The 15,762-nt window shown below is 41.2% G+C and overlaps 1 protein-coding gene across 6 annotated transcripts in view; it reads right to left on the reverse strand.

Annotated features, from left to right (window-relative positions):
* dock10 (dedicator of cytokinesis 10) overlaps positions 1-15,762 on the reverse strand; it is an 87,938-nt gene that overhangs the window by 25,778 nt on the left and 46,398 nt on the right. For 4 of the 6 annotated variants that reach the window (XM_056440718.1, XM_056440719.1, XM_056440714.1 and 1 more), the window contains exons 8-28: positions 15,430-15,634; positions 13,195-13,283; positions 12,294-12,377; positions 12,001-12,159; positions 11,155-11,409; positions 10,954-11,076; positions 10,336-10,418; positions 10,109-10,231; positions 9,399-9,478; positions 8,861-9,048; positions 8,092-8,157; positions 7,864-7,956; positions 7,602-7,725; positions 7,376-7,497; positions 6,703-6,786; positions 4,809-4,901; positions 4,519-4,637; positions 2,493-2,562; positions 657-770; positions 401-472; positions 157-303 (exon numbers count right to left, since the gene is read on the reverse strand). In XM_056440718.1, coding sequence (XP_056296693.1) covers positions 157-303; positions 401-472; positions 657-770; positions 2,493-2,562; positions 4,519-4,637; positions 4,809-4,901; positions 6,703-6,786; positions 7,376-7,497; positions 7,602-7,725; positions 7,864-7,956; positions 8,092-8,157; positions 8,861-9,048; positions 9,399-9,478; positions 10,109-10,231; positions 10,336-10,418; positions 10,954-11,076; positions 11,155-11,409; positions 12,001-12,159; positions 12,294-12,377; positions 13,195-13,283; positions 15,430-15,634 — 2,493 coding nt within the window. The remainder of the gene's footprint in view (positions 1-156; positions 304-400; positions 473-656; positions 771-2,492; positions 2,563-4,518; positions 4,638-4,808; positions 4,902-6,702; positions 6,787-7,375; positions 7,498-7,601; positions 7,726-7,863; positions 7,957-8,091; positions 8,158-8,860; positions 9,049-9,398; positions 9,479-10,108; positions 10,232-10,335; positions 10,419-10,953; positions 11,077-11,154; positions 11,410-12,000; positions 12,160-12,293; positions 12,378-13,194; positions 13,284-15,429; positions 15,635-15,762) is intronic. The other 2 variants (XM_056440717.1, XM_056440716.1) reach the window with 1 other exon arrangement.

Here is a 15,762-nt window from a genome sequence, read left to right on the forward strand (position 1 = left end):
TACAGTGATTTCTGGAAATTAAAATGGAAAAAGAAACTCTTAAATGTATGTTCGTCAACAAGGCTCATGGTTGAACATGAATAAAAGAAATTCTGGAAACATCAGTACGCCTCACTATCGTCAGGCAATACATTTCTGTCACATCTTGCTCCCCACCTTGACGAAAGCCGCCACGGCTAAGTTGGCGCAGCGCGTCTCCTCCGCCAGGTCTTTGTTTTTCCAGAAGATGTGTTCGGACACCGTCTCCACCAGCGTCTCCACGCGGCTCAGGTAGGATGAGGGGAACCGCTGAGGCCTCGGAAGCTGCAGGAAAACACGAAGTCGCCGTCAGATTATACAAATGGAAAGGGAACTGTCACTGAAGCAATATAATAACAATGAGTAGAGTGCGTCACCTCACCTTCACCTTGTCAGAATCAAGCAGATGTTGCGCCATGGATTTGACAATAAGCTCAAAGAAGAACCAGGAGAACTGAAACCAGGGGAAGACAAAGCAAGGTCAGTCTCGCGCCAATAGTTTCCCTCTAATCATCATCAAAACATTTTTGTTTGTTTGAGTTTTGCACTGATTTGCGTTCCTCTAGGACCTTAGAGGAATAAACAAAAGCTTTCCGTTTTAAATTAAATCAAACTGAAGCGTGAGGAAAGAGACGCACCTTGAGGACATTCTTGACTGCTGTCTGCTCGTTGCTCTTGAGGTCAAAGGTCATTCCCTTAGCCAGCTCCTCGTGAACCGTCCTGAAGCCGTGGGCCTCTGACCTGAACACGTACTACACACGAGGAGAGAGAATGATTATTAACTACAAAAGATACAAAAGATCTACGCCGAGATTCAAGGTCCTAACTAGAGCTGCAATGACTGGTCGATTATTCATTATTGATACGTCGATTGGAGGAAACTTAATCGGGAACTATTCTGATAGAGGTTGAAGTCACTTTTTAAGCAAATCCCACACAAAAAATATTATTTAAATTATAATGTAATCTTTTTTTATGTCTTATATGAAAGTAAATTTAGGTTTTGGGATGTTACATAGACCAGAGTATGAATATATATATATATATATATATCAATAAATATTGAGTATTATTTTTCTAGATTTTATATTAATTTTCTGATTTATTTGATTGTAATAATTTAGGATAGGAATAAATAAGCATTTTTGCTTCTACCTACAACTTTTCATTCTTTGTGTTTTGTATATTATATAGAATAACATTGTATTTAATATTTAATATTTAATTTAATTTTACACTGCAGTCATTAGTATTGTATTGTGTATGCATATATGTTGTATATATACATATATATTTTATTTTATATTTTACTTTGTATACTTCTTGTATACATCTATATCTTTCACTTGTATACATCTATATCTTTCATCCCTGTTTTTTATATTTTATATTTTATTCTCGTGTGTTTAGTTTATTGGTGCTGCTACTGTGATGACAAATTTCCCCTTGGGGATTAATAAAGTATATATCTATCTATCTATCTCTTGTATTGCAATGATTGACTGAATAAAATACACAAGTATTCAACAGGTTAGTCCTAACCCCAAGGCCACCAGATTATGTTCCTGATTAATAGTCTATAAAAAGTTAAAAAGAAAAGTGTCTGACACAATTTCCTACAGCCCAAATGTTTTGTTGTGCATCAAACAAACAATAGATTCAGTTAGAAGAGATATAAACTAGATAAATTGTAGCAAATTCTCACGATCGTGAAGTTGATTGTGGGGAATGTTTGGGCATTTTTTCCAGAAGGAATTACCTAAAAAATGAAAGATTATCCGAATACTTGCCGATTCATTTTCTATTCATCGGTTTATTAATTATAGATTTATGGTTTCAACTCTATATAATGCACACACACGAGATGCACGAGGACAGAGAGACTTACAGCGTACAGAAACCTGAAACATTTTCCATTTCGCTAATTATATGAAAAACCCATCTACGGTTTGATTCATATAATATTCCTGCACACTAATCAATTCATGCAACAGTGAATTGAATCCCCATTTCATTTCTCTCCCTCTCATTGAACACACACACACAGGTATTCTCTGTGCTGCAACTGAACATCATGCCAATCTGTTACTATGGCAACCCCGCTTCCATTAGCCGTGCTCGTCCTCTCCTCCCACCTTTTCATATTTTTCTTGCCACCGCCTCTTCAGGCGCGGCAGTTTTCCTTCACTTCGGCCGACATGAAAGGACTCTGTTTCCCCCGGCTCTCTCCTCTAATCATCTCGCCGATTTAACCCCTTAAAACAAACTGTGTTTTCTGATTGAGCTGAATATGATCGCCAATCAGCCTTTCTTCCACTTCTTCATCTCTCCCTGCTTCACTGTTTGTGTTTGCACAGTTTTCTGGGCATGCGGCCCGAGCCCCACTCCTGCTGGTCCACACACACACGCACACACACACACACGCACGCACACACAAACACACCATTGTATTGTTGGAATATATGTTATTATACCTTGATGTAGGAGTGCAGGTAGTGATCCAGGTTTTCCTCATGGCACTTTGCAACAATGTGCACCAGCACTCTGCAGACACGGGACAACAGACAGTTGTATTTATTACAGCCTTTCATCATCAACCAATCACCAACACTGACAATGTTTCTCTTCCGTAGCAGATCTCGGCTATGAAACAATAAGATTCAATTCAAGATGTTTTATTTGTCACATACACACACAGGGTGTGCAGTGAAATGAAAGTGGCAATGCTCAGCAGGAATGTGCAAGGGCAACAAGTACACACTATTTACAAATAAAAAACAACACAATATTTACAGTAAGTGTGTGTGTGTGTGTGTGTGTGTGCCTAAGAGGGGCAGTTGTGTGGGTCTATGTGGGGGTCCTGGTGAGGTCGGAGTTCACAATCCTGATGGCCTGAGGAAAGAAACTCCGTCTCAGTCTCTCTGTTCTTGCAGCGTGACTACGGAGGCGCCTGCCTGACCGCAGCAGCTGAAACAGTCTGTTGTTGGGGTGGTGAGGATCCTTCATGATCCTGCCGGCTCTGGTTCTGCACCTCCTGGTGTACAAGTCCTGCAGGGTGGTGAGTGTAGTTCCAATAGTGCGCTCAGCCGAACGCACTACTCTCTGCAGAGCCTTCCTGTCCTGAGCGGAGCAGTTGCCAAACCAGGCTGTGATGCTTCCTGTCAGGACGCTCTCTACAGCTCCAGAGTAGAAGGACTGAAGGATCCTCTGGGAAACTTTAAATTTCCTCAGCTGCCTGAGGTGGTAGAGGCGCTGCCTTGCCTTTCTCACCAGAGTGTCTGTGTTTGTTGACCATGTCAGATCCTCGGTGATGTGGACTCCCAGGTATTTATACCCGCTCACCCTCTCCACAGTAGTCCCGCTAATCCCCAGTGGTGAGTACGTCCTCTGTTGTTGTACCCTCCTAAAGTCCACAATCAGCTCCTTAGTTTTGGTGACATTCATGATGAGGCTGTTGTCCTGGCACCAGAGTGACAGATCAGCAACTTCCTCCAGGTAGGCCTTCTCGTCGTTGTCGGAGATCAGGCCCACCACCACTGTGTCATCCGCAAACTTGATGATGGTGTATGAGCTGAACCTGGCCACTCAGTCATGTGTGTACAGGGAGTACAGTAGGGGCTGAGGACGCAACCCTGGGGATCCTGTGTTCAGGGTGAGGGATTTGGAGTGTGTCTGCCCACCCTGACCACCTGTGGCCTGGCGGTCAGGAAGTCCAGGATCCAAGCACACAGGGGTGTTCAGTCCCAGCTCAATCAGCTTGCCGGCCAGTCTGGAGGGACTATGGTGTTGAAAGCTGAACTATAATCAATGAACAGCAGTCTCACATAGCCCCCTCTGGCTGTCCAGATGAGAGAGTGTGGTGTGCAGTACCTGGGAGACAGCATCATCCGTGGATCTGTTTGGGCGATAAGCAAACTGCAGCGGGTCCATGGAGGAAGGGAGGAAGGCGCAGATGTAGTCCTTTATCAGCCTCTCAGCATTTCATGACCACCGAGGTGAGGGCCACCGGTCGGTAGTCATTCATACATGCTGGAGAAGCATTCTTGGGCACAGGGACAATAGTGGATCTCTTGAAGCAGGCGGGGACCACGGACTCAGCCAGGGAGAGGTTGAATATTGTGGTGAACACTGGAGCTAGCTGGTTAGCACAGGTCTTCAGTACTCGCCCAGATATGCCATCTGGACCTGCAGCTTTCCTGGTGTTCACCCTCAACAGAGCCCTCCTCACACTGTGCTCGGTCACAGAGAGTGTGTGTTCATCCCCAGCGGTAGAACTCACCTCGGCTACGCTAACGGTGTTGTTGTTAGCCGGCGAGCTAGCGCTGTTGTTGCTAGCCTCAAACCGTGCATAAAATGAGTTCAGGTCGTCCGCTAGGGATGCGTCGGCACTCAATAAAAACGGGGTGCGGTGTTTGAAACACGAAGTTTAAACACATCCCTCCTCACTGTGTGCTTTAACACGTGTTCTGCTCTTGTGGATGGTGTAGTACCACCGCCTACCTGGTGGTGGCAGTAGTGACCTCATCGTTGTCATTCTGAGTCAGAACCTTGAACAGCTGGTTGAAGAGCACTGGCAGAAATCGGATGATCACCGGGATCCTCTCCATGCTGAGAAGACCCTGGAGGACGGCGGAACAGAAGAAGAGGAAGAAGTGTGGAAATAAATAAGAAACACAAACCACAAAGATGGCAAACACAACGATGTTTGGCACACAGAGTGCAGCATCGTTCCAGGGATTAGACATGTGGCAGCGCTTTGTTCCTGGTGGATACAAGGCCTTTCCTCTGACCTTCAAGCAGTTGATGAAGTTGGAGGTGGGAGGTTGCGAGATGTCCGGCTCTCTCTTCTGGCACTGCTGGAAGAATCGGTTCAGGTGGGGGTCCTGGCACAGAGGGAATAAACTATGGACATCAGCATATTCATAAGCATCTGCACTAATACTTAGTGGAATGTTTCTTTTTTTCAACAGTTTATCCTCAAATGTCAAACTTTACCAACTCACTGTCACTTTCAATTCCACTCTCTTAGCCTTGGTACAAACAATTTAAGTACTTTTTAATAGTTTCAAAATGCACATAAAATAACCACGAAGCTCATTGATGTTTTTGATTTGACTGTTTACGATGGAGGATAATACAATATATAGTGGAGTGAAAGTCCTGTTGCAGCAGCAAGACTTTACAGTCGTAGCGAGATGTGCATCTATTTAATATGCGTTTTTTTATCATCTTCACACATATTTTCTCTTTAGCTTTAACAAAAATTCCGACACAATGACGTCACATTATATCTTATATCTAAAAATGTGTTTATCTTATTTTTTTGACTCGTCATTAAAAGTGATACTAAAATCCTCAATTCAAGCAAAACCAAAACAAAGAATCAAAGCCAATTTATGATAAATTCATGAGAATAAATAATAGGCCTAATCTACAGCGTAGCTAATCCGGTTATTACGGATATAGCTTCGCTCAATTGAGCCAATCGAATCGATTGTTTACCGCGCGTACGCCGTTCGCTTGAGAGAACACTAAAGGGAGAGATGAGTCTGGATGACTGACCGCCGTCAGTCAGCGCTCTCCAGTATGACCATTATTCACTTTATGACACCAACTCGAGCCAAGATTCAAACTATTGGCAGTGTGATGTCACATTTCTCTTAAATAAAATACTTTTTCTAAAAGAGAAACCGGTTCCCGTAGACCCAGATCAGTCTGCAGCAAAGACCTAAAACCATCTTTTTCCCATTTCTAGACGGACGTTAGGGCCAGAGAACAAGAGGAGGCCTCGTGCATGTGTCACAGAGCGAAGACGGTAGCTTCCAGGATTTTTCTGATGAATTAACGCACAAAGATAAGATGGAAGTACGTTAAGAATAGCCTTATAAATAAGGACATGCCACTGATTTAGTCTACAAATAGCTATCTTTACCATAAATAGAATTAGTCTGAAAAGTTAGGCCCCCCCCATTTCAAGACATAGAAAATAAGAATAAAATGTATGAATAAATTCTCTTTCGGTGTTTTCTAAAAATAGATTAAAAGAGTTGGAGGAAGGTTCATCTGGTTGTAGATGAGGTATGCGCACCTGTGTGAACTGGGTTATGATAACTTGAGTCTTAGTTTTGGTTTTATTCATGCTGTGATCTAAACAAAAATCTTTTATTCTGTAAAAAAAAAAATTGTCTGTCACTGTTTTAATCTCAATGAGGTATTTCCTGGTTAAACGTGCCTGTATGTTGAAAAAAAATATCCTACTAAATTATACGAATGATAATAAATCATATGGAATTATATGGAAATGTACATTGCTGATTTGATTTGATAGCTGGAGGCTAAAGGACGCAATTGAGATCATTTAGAGGTTCAGATTTTGCTTGGAGGACATTGTTGTGACTGAAGCCTCCGGATCCCCCTGATATGATCCTTCTAAGTGGTTTCAGGAATAATAAATGTCCTTTTATGTCCATTTAGAAATTCCTTACAAGAAAACCCCATTCATTTTAATTCATTTTAAGCTGAGTCGTCCACATTCCCGCTCACTTTAACAAGGATGTTGAGGCTGAAACCAGCGACGCATCAATGATTGATTCTCTTTAGGTTCGGTTCATCACAGTATCAGTGAACCATTAACAACACAAAGAGAGCGAGGGAAGCCGACAGGAACCCAGGCGGCGGTTTTACCTGAGTGTACACTGTGGAGACGACGTTGGTGGACACTTTGAAGATGGCTTTTCCTCCATCAACCCACTTCAAATCGGCTGCATTCTGGGAAATGAAGACAGAGTGGACGGCAGCAGCCATGTTTAATCTCTTTAAAACACTCAGTGTATCCACTACCTTTCTTCTCACAGGAATTAACGTTTTCATTATTCATCAAAAAAATAGTCTAATATTTATATACGTATCCATCTTCCTTTCTTTTCCCTTTCCTTCCTCTAATTATAAAAATAATAAATATGCATTTAATTTATATAGCGCTTTATATAGGTACTCAAAGACACTGTACATCACATAATTAAAACATCGGAAAATCTATCAAATAAAAGTAAGTAAAATTAACATAAAAACAATAAAATAAACAATCACATATTACAATATGCATTTAATTTATATAGCGCTTTTCACGGTACTCAAAGACACTGCACATCACATTATTAAAACATCCGAAAATCTATCAAATAAAAGTAACTAAAATGACCATAAAAACAATACAATAATAAAATAAACAATCCCACATTAAAGGCAGTTCTGAACAGGTGGGTTTTGATTTTTGATTTTTTTTAAATGGAAAGTTCCAGAGGGGGGGGGGGGGGGCTCTGTCGCCCCATGTCCGATGCTGGGTCTCACGTCTCACCTTGGTGTTGCCCGCTTCCTTGATGGCCAGGTATCCGGGTGACAGATTACAGGAGATGGGCACGCTGAACTCCTGGGATGACAGGCGGCCATCTTTGAGGAGAGGCAGCCAGGAAAACCCCACTGAAAAACACAGAGAGCGATGAATGGACCCCAAAAAACGACCCGTCGCTGCACAGGAAAACCATATCACGATATTAACAGCTCCAGATGTGCCACCGACTCACCTGGCGTCTCCAGGGCTTCTCTCCTCTTGGCGTTCGTCTTCGCGTTGATGTCACAGGTGACGTGGTAAAAGGAGAAGAGAAGGTGGTGCTTTTCGTGAAGTTGAGTAGGAAGCTCAATCTTCACCTGGGGACAGAACAGCCACAAGGTGAGTTCTCTCCAGAACACCCGTTTCATGTTTTAAAGCCTGCTGATGACGAGCAGTCGATCCAGTTTCAGGTTCCGTTTGATTTTTGATGTGATGGTTGTTCCACGCCCATTTACCTCATCATAGAAGTCAGGGTTCTGGGAGTGATGCAGGACCGTGGAACAGGCCACCGTGGTGAGAACCGGACCTCCCGGCTTGCCGTAGATGCACTGAAGAAAAAAAATGGTGGTAACAGAAAAAAAGGGTTAACGCTCGGCTAGTTTCTCACGGGGGAGAAAATTAAGTCGTAAAAAAAAAAGCCAATAAATGTCTCATCGGCAGTTCTTTTTGGGATCGCTTTCTACCTTTAAAGGTTTGGCAACTTCTTCGTCGGAGCTTCGGAACTCCACGTAGACTGAAAGGTTACGGGCCTGGGAACAAAAGAGAACAATTGTAACGTTAACTATTGCCCACAAACAAAAAACTGTGAAAAATATGAAGTATGTAAAAAAACAAAAAAACAAGAGGCACGTTTAGTGATTTTTGGATTCACGGTTAGGGTTGGGTACTGAAAACCGATGCCAATGTGGTACGTATTTTGAATTATTTATATTTATAGTATACTTTTTAAAACAGTGAAGAACGCTAAAAAAATAAAAATAATAATAATAAATAAATAAAAAAACGTTTCTTTATGTCGTCGATTGTCGTTTTGTATTTATATTTTTTTAGTATTTTTTTAATCAATTCAGGCACTGTTATCGTTTTTAATGTATTGTTTTTGTATCGTTTTTAAAGAACCGTTTTTATAGTATCGTTTTGAAAGTAGCGTTTTGAAATTATCGTTTTTTTAAAGTAACGTTTTTAAAGTATCTTTTGTTTTTAAACTATCCTTTGTTTTTCAAGTATCGTTTTTTTAAAGGAGCGTTTTTAAAGGATCCTTTGTTTTTATAGTATCCTTTGTTTTTAAACTATCCTTTGTTTTTCAAGTATTGTTTTTCAAGTTTTGTTTTTAAAGTATCGTTTTTTTTTTTTTTTAAGTATCGTTTTTAAAGTATCGGAATAAAACAAAATTGATCCCCATCCCTATTCAAGGCTACTCTCAAACAACGCTTAAGCTCCAACGCTATATACCTTGGCGAAGCTCTTCTGGCTGTCGTATTTGAGGTGTTTGGGATAGACGTAGATGTGGTTCCTGTAGACGCGGTGCGGCTGCGTGAACTTGGTGGTGTCCTGGACGAACTCCTCCACCTCCACGGTGGGCTGGTGTTTGCTCAGCTCCTCGAAGGGCTTCACCGGCACACAGGAGGACGTCACGCAGTCTGAACGCAACACGAAGAAGACGAGAGAGAGTTACAATCCCCTGGCCGAGGAGAGGGGACTATCATATAATGTTTCATGCAACATGTCTTGAAAGTCACATTTCTAAATGTGGCCCTTTCTCACATGACATCTCATAATGTGCCATATTTGGGCATGACGGTCCGTGTGTGGGCCTCCCCGAGAGTCTCACACGGATCGTAGTTATTGATAAGATTATTAGAAGCACATCATGCATGACAGGAAAACATAGCTGCGTCCTTATTTCTCCTCACAGCACGACATCAGACAAACACAGATTTATGACACGGTGCACCGCTTATTAAAATCAGATTAATATTAGCGGACGTACTAGGATGCTCCAACGGAACGTAGTCGACTGCGATCTCCAGCGCCCCGGGAATGGTCTGCAGCTTGCTGGTCTTCTCAGCCCTGTCAGAGTTACGTATCGTGATAAATGTTGCTGCCTTGGAAGAGCCAAAGTCACATACACACTGGAACCAGGGTAGGACATGTACATATTTTTTCGGGGGCAATTTTTGCCCCCACTGACTGAACTCCAGGGGCATTTAAAAAGAAATTGGGGGCACTTTTTGAAATAACATTTAACCTTTGTTAAAAAATAATAAATATATCTATTTAGGCTTAAACTATATGAGCAATAGTCATAAAAATGGTATTAATAAGACTATTAGGCAGTAGTCTACAGAGTCAAAGTGTTTTCTTAAACTTTTTGAGCAAAAAACAAACAGAAAAGATAAATCAGACAATCATATTCAATTGTCTTCTTATTTCTTTGTGGTTATTTCTTGTTATATATATTTTTTTTAAACAACCATTTACAATTATAACTTATTCCTTTCTTTTTTTATAATTCAAAATTGTATTTATTGCTTTTTTGTGTGTACCTAGTACAGGCAATACCGATAGGACACACACAAAACAGAACAAAAACAAAACGCGATTAAATTATCAAAATTATGGGGGCATTTTTTGCCCTCTGCCCTCGTGTATTTCCGACCCCGACTGTAACACACACGTCGCACACAGCACACGCTTTACCTCTTGTACTCGGATACGAGCTTTATCAAGTCATCCGTGGAAATTTTGTTGCTCTCCTGTTTGAAGAGAGGCGAGAATCGAGACTCTCGGTCCAGCGCCCCGTGGTTGTCCTTAAACACCGACCTATGTCAGACACACAGAGACGTGTTAAACGATTAGATCCTGTGGAGATAAACATGGCAAATGCATTAAAAAAAAATATGTTTAGACAACTGAGGGGCACTGACCTGACAGACCAGGCAAATGGCATCCGGTACTTCCCCAGTTTACTACAGAACTGTTTGTTGGCCTTCAATATCTTCTGAACCGTCTACAGAGACATAAGCAGAGACAGGAAGTCAGCGGCAAGACACCACATCTGATATTTTTAAATACGAATGGGGCTGGGATCAGCCCTAAAATTTCTAGTTGACCTATAGACAAGAGTGCCAGACTAAAACCAGAGGTTGTTGACTCCAGGTTGAATGTCTGGTGATTCACTTATAAGCCATTTAAAGGACCACATGGAGCCCAGCCAGAGGGGGAAACCAGGAAATATCTTGGATGAGATGTCGGAAAAACCTCATGTCTTAACGAGTCGACCGGACATTAAGCATTGAAGGTGAACTCTGCTTGCCTTACAGGAAAAGCATTTAGTATATGCCATGCATTAAACTCTTAAGAGTGCATTAGAATACATTACATGCCCTAACAGACGTGATTTACGAGCCGGTTTTCCCAGCTTGCTTCAAGAGATAAGACGATATATACAAAAAGTTTCAGCTCCGTGTTGTTGTGTCTATGTAATAATGTGGGTCAAAGATGTCAAATATTGATGGAAAAGTGACAATGAAAAGATGTCTGACCTTGCTGGAGTCCGTATTCTTGATATACGGTTCTGTTCCACAAGCGATATTTCCCATCAGCACCTTCTCCACTCTCGCCACCATCACGATGTCCGTGTGGGGGTTGGTGACGGAGAAGATGGCCTACGTGGAGAGCATTGGGAAAGGCGTATTAAGACGAGTTGAATGCATGGTTCTTACATCTCAGTGACATCCTTGTACCTGTTTGGGAAAGGAGAGCCAGCGCTCCAGGTCCACGCTGAGGGAACAGTCTCCTTGCTTCTTATCCGTAGGAGGAGAGCTCAGGCCATTTTCCTGAACGCCAGCGACCCCCGTGGCAGGAGCGCCCGTCCCGCTGCAGCAGCCTCCGAGCATCTGACGCACGGCCTCGTGGTTGAGGTCCACGTGGAAGTCGGCGGACACCTTTCTCCCTTCTCGCAAGTCCAGCAGAGCCAGCGACACGAAGAAGGGTTCGATCTGGTGGGTTCAGTTAATAAACTAAACTTAAAAAAACTTCAATCAGAAAAATAAGCCCCTTCAAACATGTTTTACCGTGTATTTAAATGTGGTTGTAGTTGTGTATTTTATTCAGTCAATCATTGTAATACAATACAATATTATTCTATATAATATACAAAACAGAAAGACTGAAAAGGTATAGGTAGAAGCAAAAATGCTTATATATTCCTATCCTAAATTATTATTACCATAAGAAATTATATATATATATACTTTTTTATATTAATCATCTGATTTATTTGATTATTTTGCTTATATATTCCTATTCTAAATTATTATCAAATAAATCAGATAATTAATATGAAATAAAGAAAAAGAATAAATAAAATAAAGAATTATATATAATATATAATTTTTTATTTTCTTTATTATTTTTCTTTATATATATATATATATATATATTTACATACATCTTCCATACCCATACATTTCAATCATAATTTTAACCCTCAAAATGTAACTCAAATGAAACTTATGATTGCCAAAGTCAGTTTTGAAGCATTGAAAGTGTGAAAAAGAAAAAGAGCACTAAATGTTTCTAACGCTCACGTTAGTGACCGGTCCAGTTTCACTCTCGTTGATGCAGCCCTGTAACATGAGACTGAGCGACCGGCAGGTTATCATGAACCTCCGGCCCAGCTTCTCCTCGAACGGACGCACGGCTGCATTCTCAACTGACGAGTGTTCGGTCCGCGGGCTCCTCAGAACCTGTGAACGGTGCAATAAATTCATCCGTGAGAACACAACAATGCATGGTGCCATAAGGGTAAGTTATGCGAGTTTAAAACTGTACACTGTTAAAATAGAAAAATAGGAAAACAATGAAGACACTCTGTACATACGAGGGTATCGGGGTCCAGCGAGAACAGATTCAACCTCTCTTCTCTCCTGGCGGATCGAATCCCTTCGTCCGACTCGGAGATATACTGATGAGACAGAGAGAACACTTGATGCAAATTATTCATATGTATTTATATTTATTCTTATTAGGAGTTTTCTTGTGAACAAAAGGCAGAGATGATTCCTTCCTCGTGAAAAATATTTCTATAGTCAACTTTTTGAACATCCGTATCAGCGTCGTGTTCCTCCATGTTTATTATTCTTGCACTATTCTCATTTTTCGGGATTGAATCCCTTTGTCCGACTCAGAGATATGCTTTTATTTGGAGGAGCTGGTGATAAAGACGGAGAGAGAGACAGTTAAAGAGCAACTTGAGGCAAATAAGTAATAGCTTCTTCGGAGTTATGTTTACCTTCTGTGTTTCTTATGAAAAATCTATTGCGAGAAATTCCTTCCTCGTGAAAAATATTTCTAAAGCCAACTTCTTGACCATCTGTATCAGCATTGTGTTCATCTATATTTAGGATTATTTTCTGTTGTCTACAATTGGCCAACTGCTGATCAATGGACCGTCATGTGTTGCCTGTGTAAGAACTATTCATACATCCTGTCATATTCATTGAATGTGTTTATGTAACTCTGTAACGCTTCATTCTGGTCACATGACATCTATTGTTCTGTCCATACAGATTGTAAAGCCGTCTCAGGATCATTCGTAATTTGTGATATTGGGCTGTATCAAATAAATGTCATTGAATGTTCACCCTCATACAAAACATTGCTCCATAGCGCCACTGATGGCCAAACCCTTTAACCAGACAGCTGCAGATGCATCTACAGTTATCAGTTATCAGCAGCAGAGGTACATGAGTCTTTCAAAGAGTCCACAGCTCGTCGCCAACCTTCGCCAGCTCTGGGTTGATGCCGTTCTCTGTGGTCGAATCGTCATTCTCCTGCAAACAGCAGTCGCTCAACGACAGGTCGAACACGTCTGGAGGGGGAACAAACACAATCAGCGAGACTCCCGAGAGCGACCTCTGTGCGTGAGCGATGACTTGACGGGAAAGGGTATTGTTCATATAAATCTGAATGATTGAAGGGACTGTTGTGTTCAAGTTCTTGCTAAATCAGAACAACATCAGATAGCAGATGGAATATGGAAATGTTATGTCTGCTCCTCAAAGTTGAGGTACTGCGCCAACACACACACTCACATACACTTGTTTTCATATTGTTACAATGAGAGAGGGGGACGAGGCCGTCGGAGAGCCCCGTCCTGTGAGAAGGGATGGGGGGGGGGGGGGGATCCGAGGTCAGGATGACGTGACGTGGGTGCTTAGATAAGATAAGATAAGATAAGATAATCCTTTATTAGTCCCACAGTCGGGAAATTTCAGAGGGCGGTACTTGTCTTTTGGGAGGGAGAGTCGTTTTGTTGTTGAGAAATAACTCCCGCTGTGTATTTTACGTGTGATCAGTGGATAAATTCTCCTGTTGAAGGGGAGAGAACGAGAGGTCGTTGGCTGAATTATTCCGTTAGCCAATTTTAATCGACACTTTCAGTATCTACGCAGTGCACTTCCCCCAAAAAGGTTGGAGGCCATTTCATATTTTTTTCTAAAAGAGGCAGCACATTAAATACACACTAACCAGAGCCAGCGGACATATATATCCAGCTCGGGATGAAATATGACTCCATTTGTGGTATTTACGGCAATAAGGCAGGCGAGGCTTCTGCAGAGATGTAACCTCCGTGTGCCGAGAGCGATTCTTCCCAAAAGGCCACGCTGAACCCAATGGCTCGTTAATGGTCGGCCGCCACATGCTCGCAGCCTGATTTAGAGGCCCGCCTAACGGACCGCAGAGCCGTGACGGCTGAGGAGGCCTTTACATCATCCTGCCCACTTTCACCGAGTCTCAAAAGGTCTGTCGGTGTGTGTTATGTATACAGGCCGTGGTCCCGTGCCCGAGTTCTCAGAGGTATTTTTTTTAAATAAACAAAGATTTGATTTATTCAACAGAAGGTGGAGGTGGAGTCACTGGTTGGTGCCGGGCTTCATTTTCCCGATAGTCATGTTATAGATTGAGCACTAAATCTAGCTGGAATTGTTGTTGTTGTGTATTTTTTAATCAGTCAATCATTGCAATACAAAACAATATTATTCTAAATTACATACATAGTAGAAAGACTGAAACGGTATAGGTAGAAGAAAAACATGCTTATATATTCCGATCCTAAATTATTATAATCAAATAAATCAGAACATTTATATAAAATAAAGAAAATGAAAAAAATATATATATATTATTTTAATAATATATTAATATATATTAATAATATATATATTATTTGTATTATATATATATGTATATATATATACATATATATATATACATATATATATATATATATATATATATATACATATATATATACATCTTCCATATACATGTGTTTCAATCACACTTATAACCCTCAAAAATTGTTTTATAAATAATCCTTTTGTCGACTATTCTTATATCCATTTCAACGTTGTTCCATAATTGGACTCCTATAATAGCTGTAATTCCCAAATAAATGCATATCAAAAATGGATGGATATTATTTAGTTGGAGTAAGTCAGAGAAGGTTACATTTTTGCTGACAGAGTATAACACCGTACTCTCTTTAGGGCACCTTGATTTATACATGTGATGGAATTATGATAAAATATCCTTTATACCCATTTCTGCTTCTGTCTACTTTATTCTTTCCAACTATTTTACAGTTCTCTCTCTCTATTTTTAAATGTATAGAACCCTTTATTTAACCAGATGAGTCCCATTGAGATTAAAACACACAGTTCCAAACAAGACAAGACAAAAGACGATTTAAAATAAACTAAAAGTTAAGAAACAAGTCACATAACGGAGTTAATTTAAAAAACATTGACATGTTTGGGAAGCTGCCTCCATCTCTTTCATTTTATATTTAAAGTGGTATATCAGTTATTTGAGTTTTAAATGATTCTGCAACATATTCCAGGATGAGAGTACACAAAAGCCCTTTTGAAACAGTGAGCATCAGAGTATTTTCACTTGTATGCGTCTCTCTACATCATAAAGTAGAATTTGTGCATTCCTAAATACAAACGCACAAGTGGAGGCGGTCTCACCCTGCCGATGGTCGGTGAGGTCCAGACTCTTGCGGTCGGGAGCCGGCCCGTCGTGGGGGCTGATCTGCAGGATGCGAGTCAGCGTGCTGATCCACTCCTCCATGTCCTGCTCGCTCTCCGCGGCCAGCACGAAGTACGTGACCTCGTTCATCTTCAGCTCGAAGGCGTGTTTCCGAAGACGGTTGTTCTGAACGGAACGGGACGGATCGGATTTAATGTGGTTAAACAACTGAACCGAAGCTCGGTTCCCGTCTGTGGAAAATGTGACTCTTTCTTCCGCGTGCAGTTTCTGAAGACGCCGTCGGCCGACTCGCT

This window comes from Pseudoliparis swirei, chromosome 20 (genome assembly GCF_029220125.1).
Source record: "Pseudoliparis swirei isolate HS2019 ecotype Mariana Trench chromosome 20, NWPU_hadal_v1, whole genome shotgun sequence".
Lineage (NCBI taxonomy): Eukaryota > Metazoa > Chordata > Actinopteri > Perciformes > Liparidae > Pseudoliparis > Pseudoliparis swirei.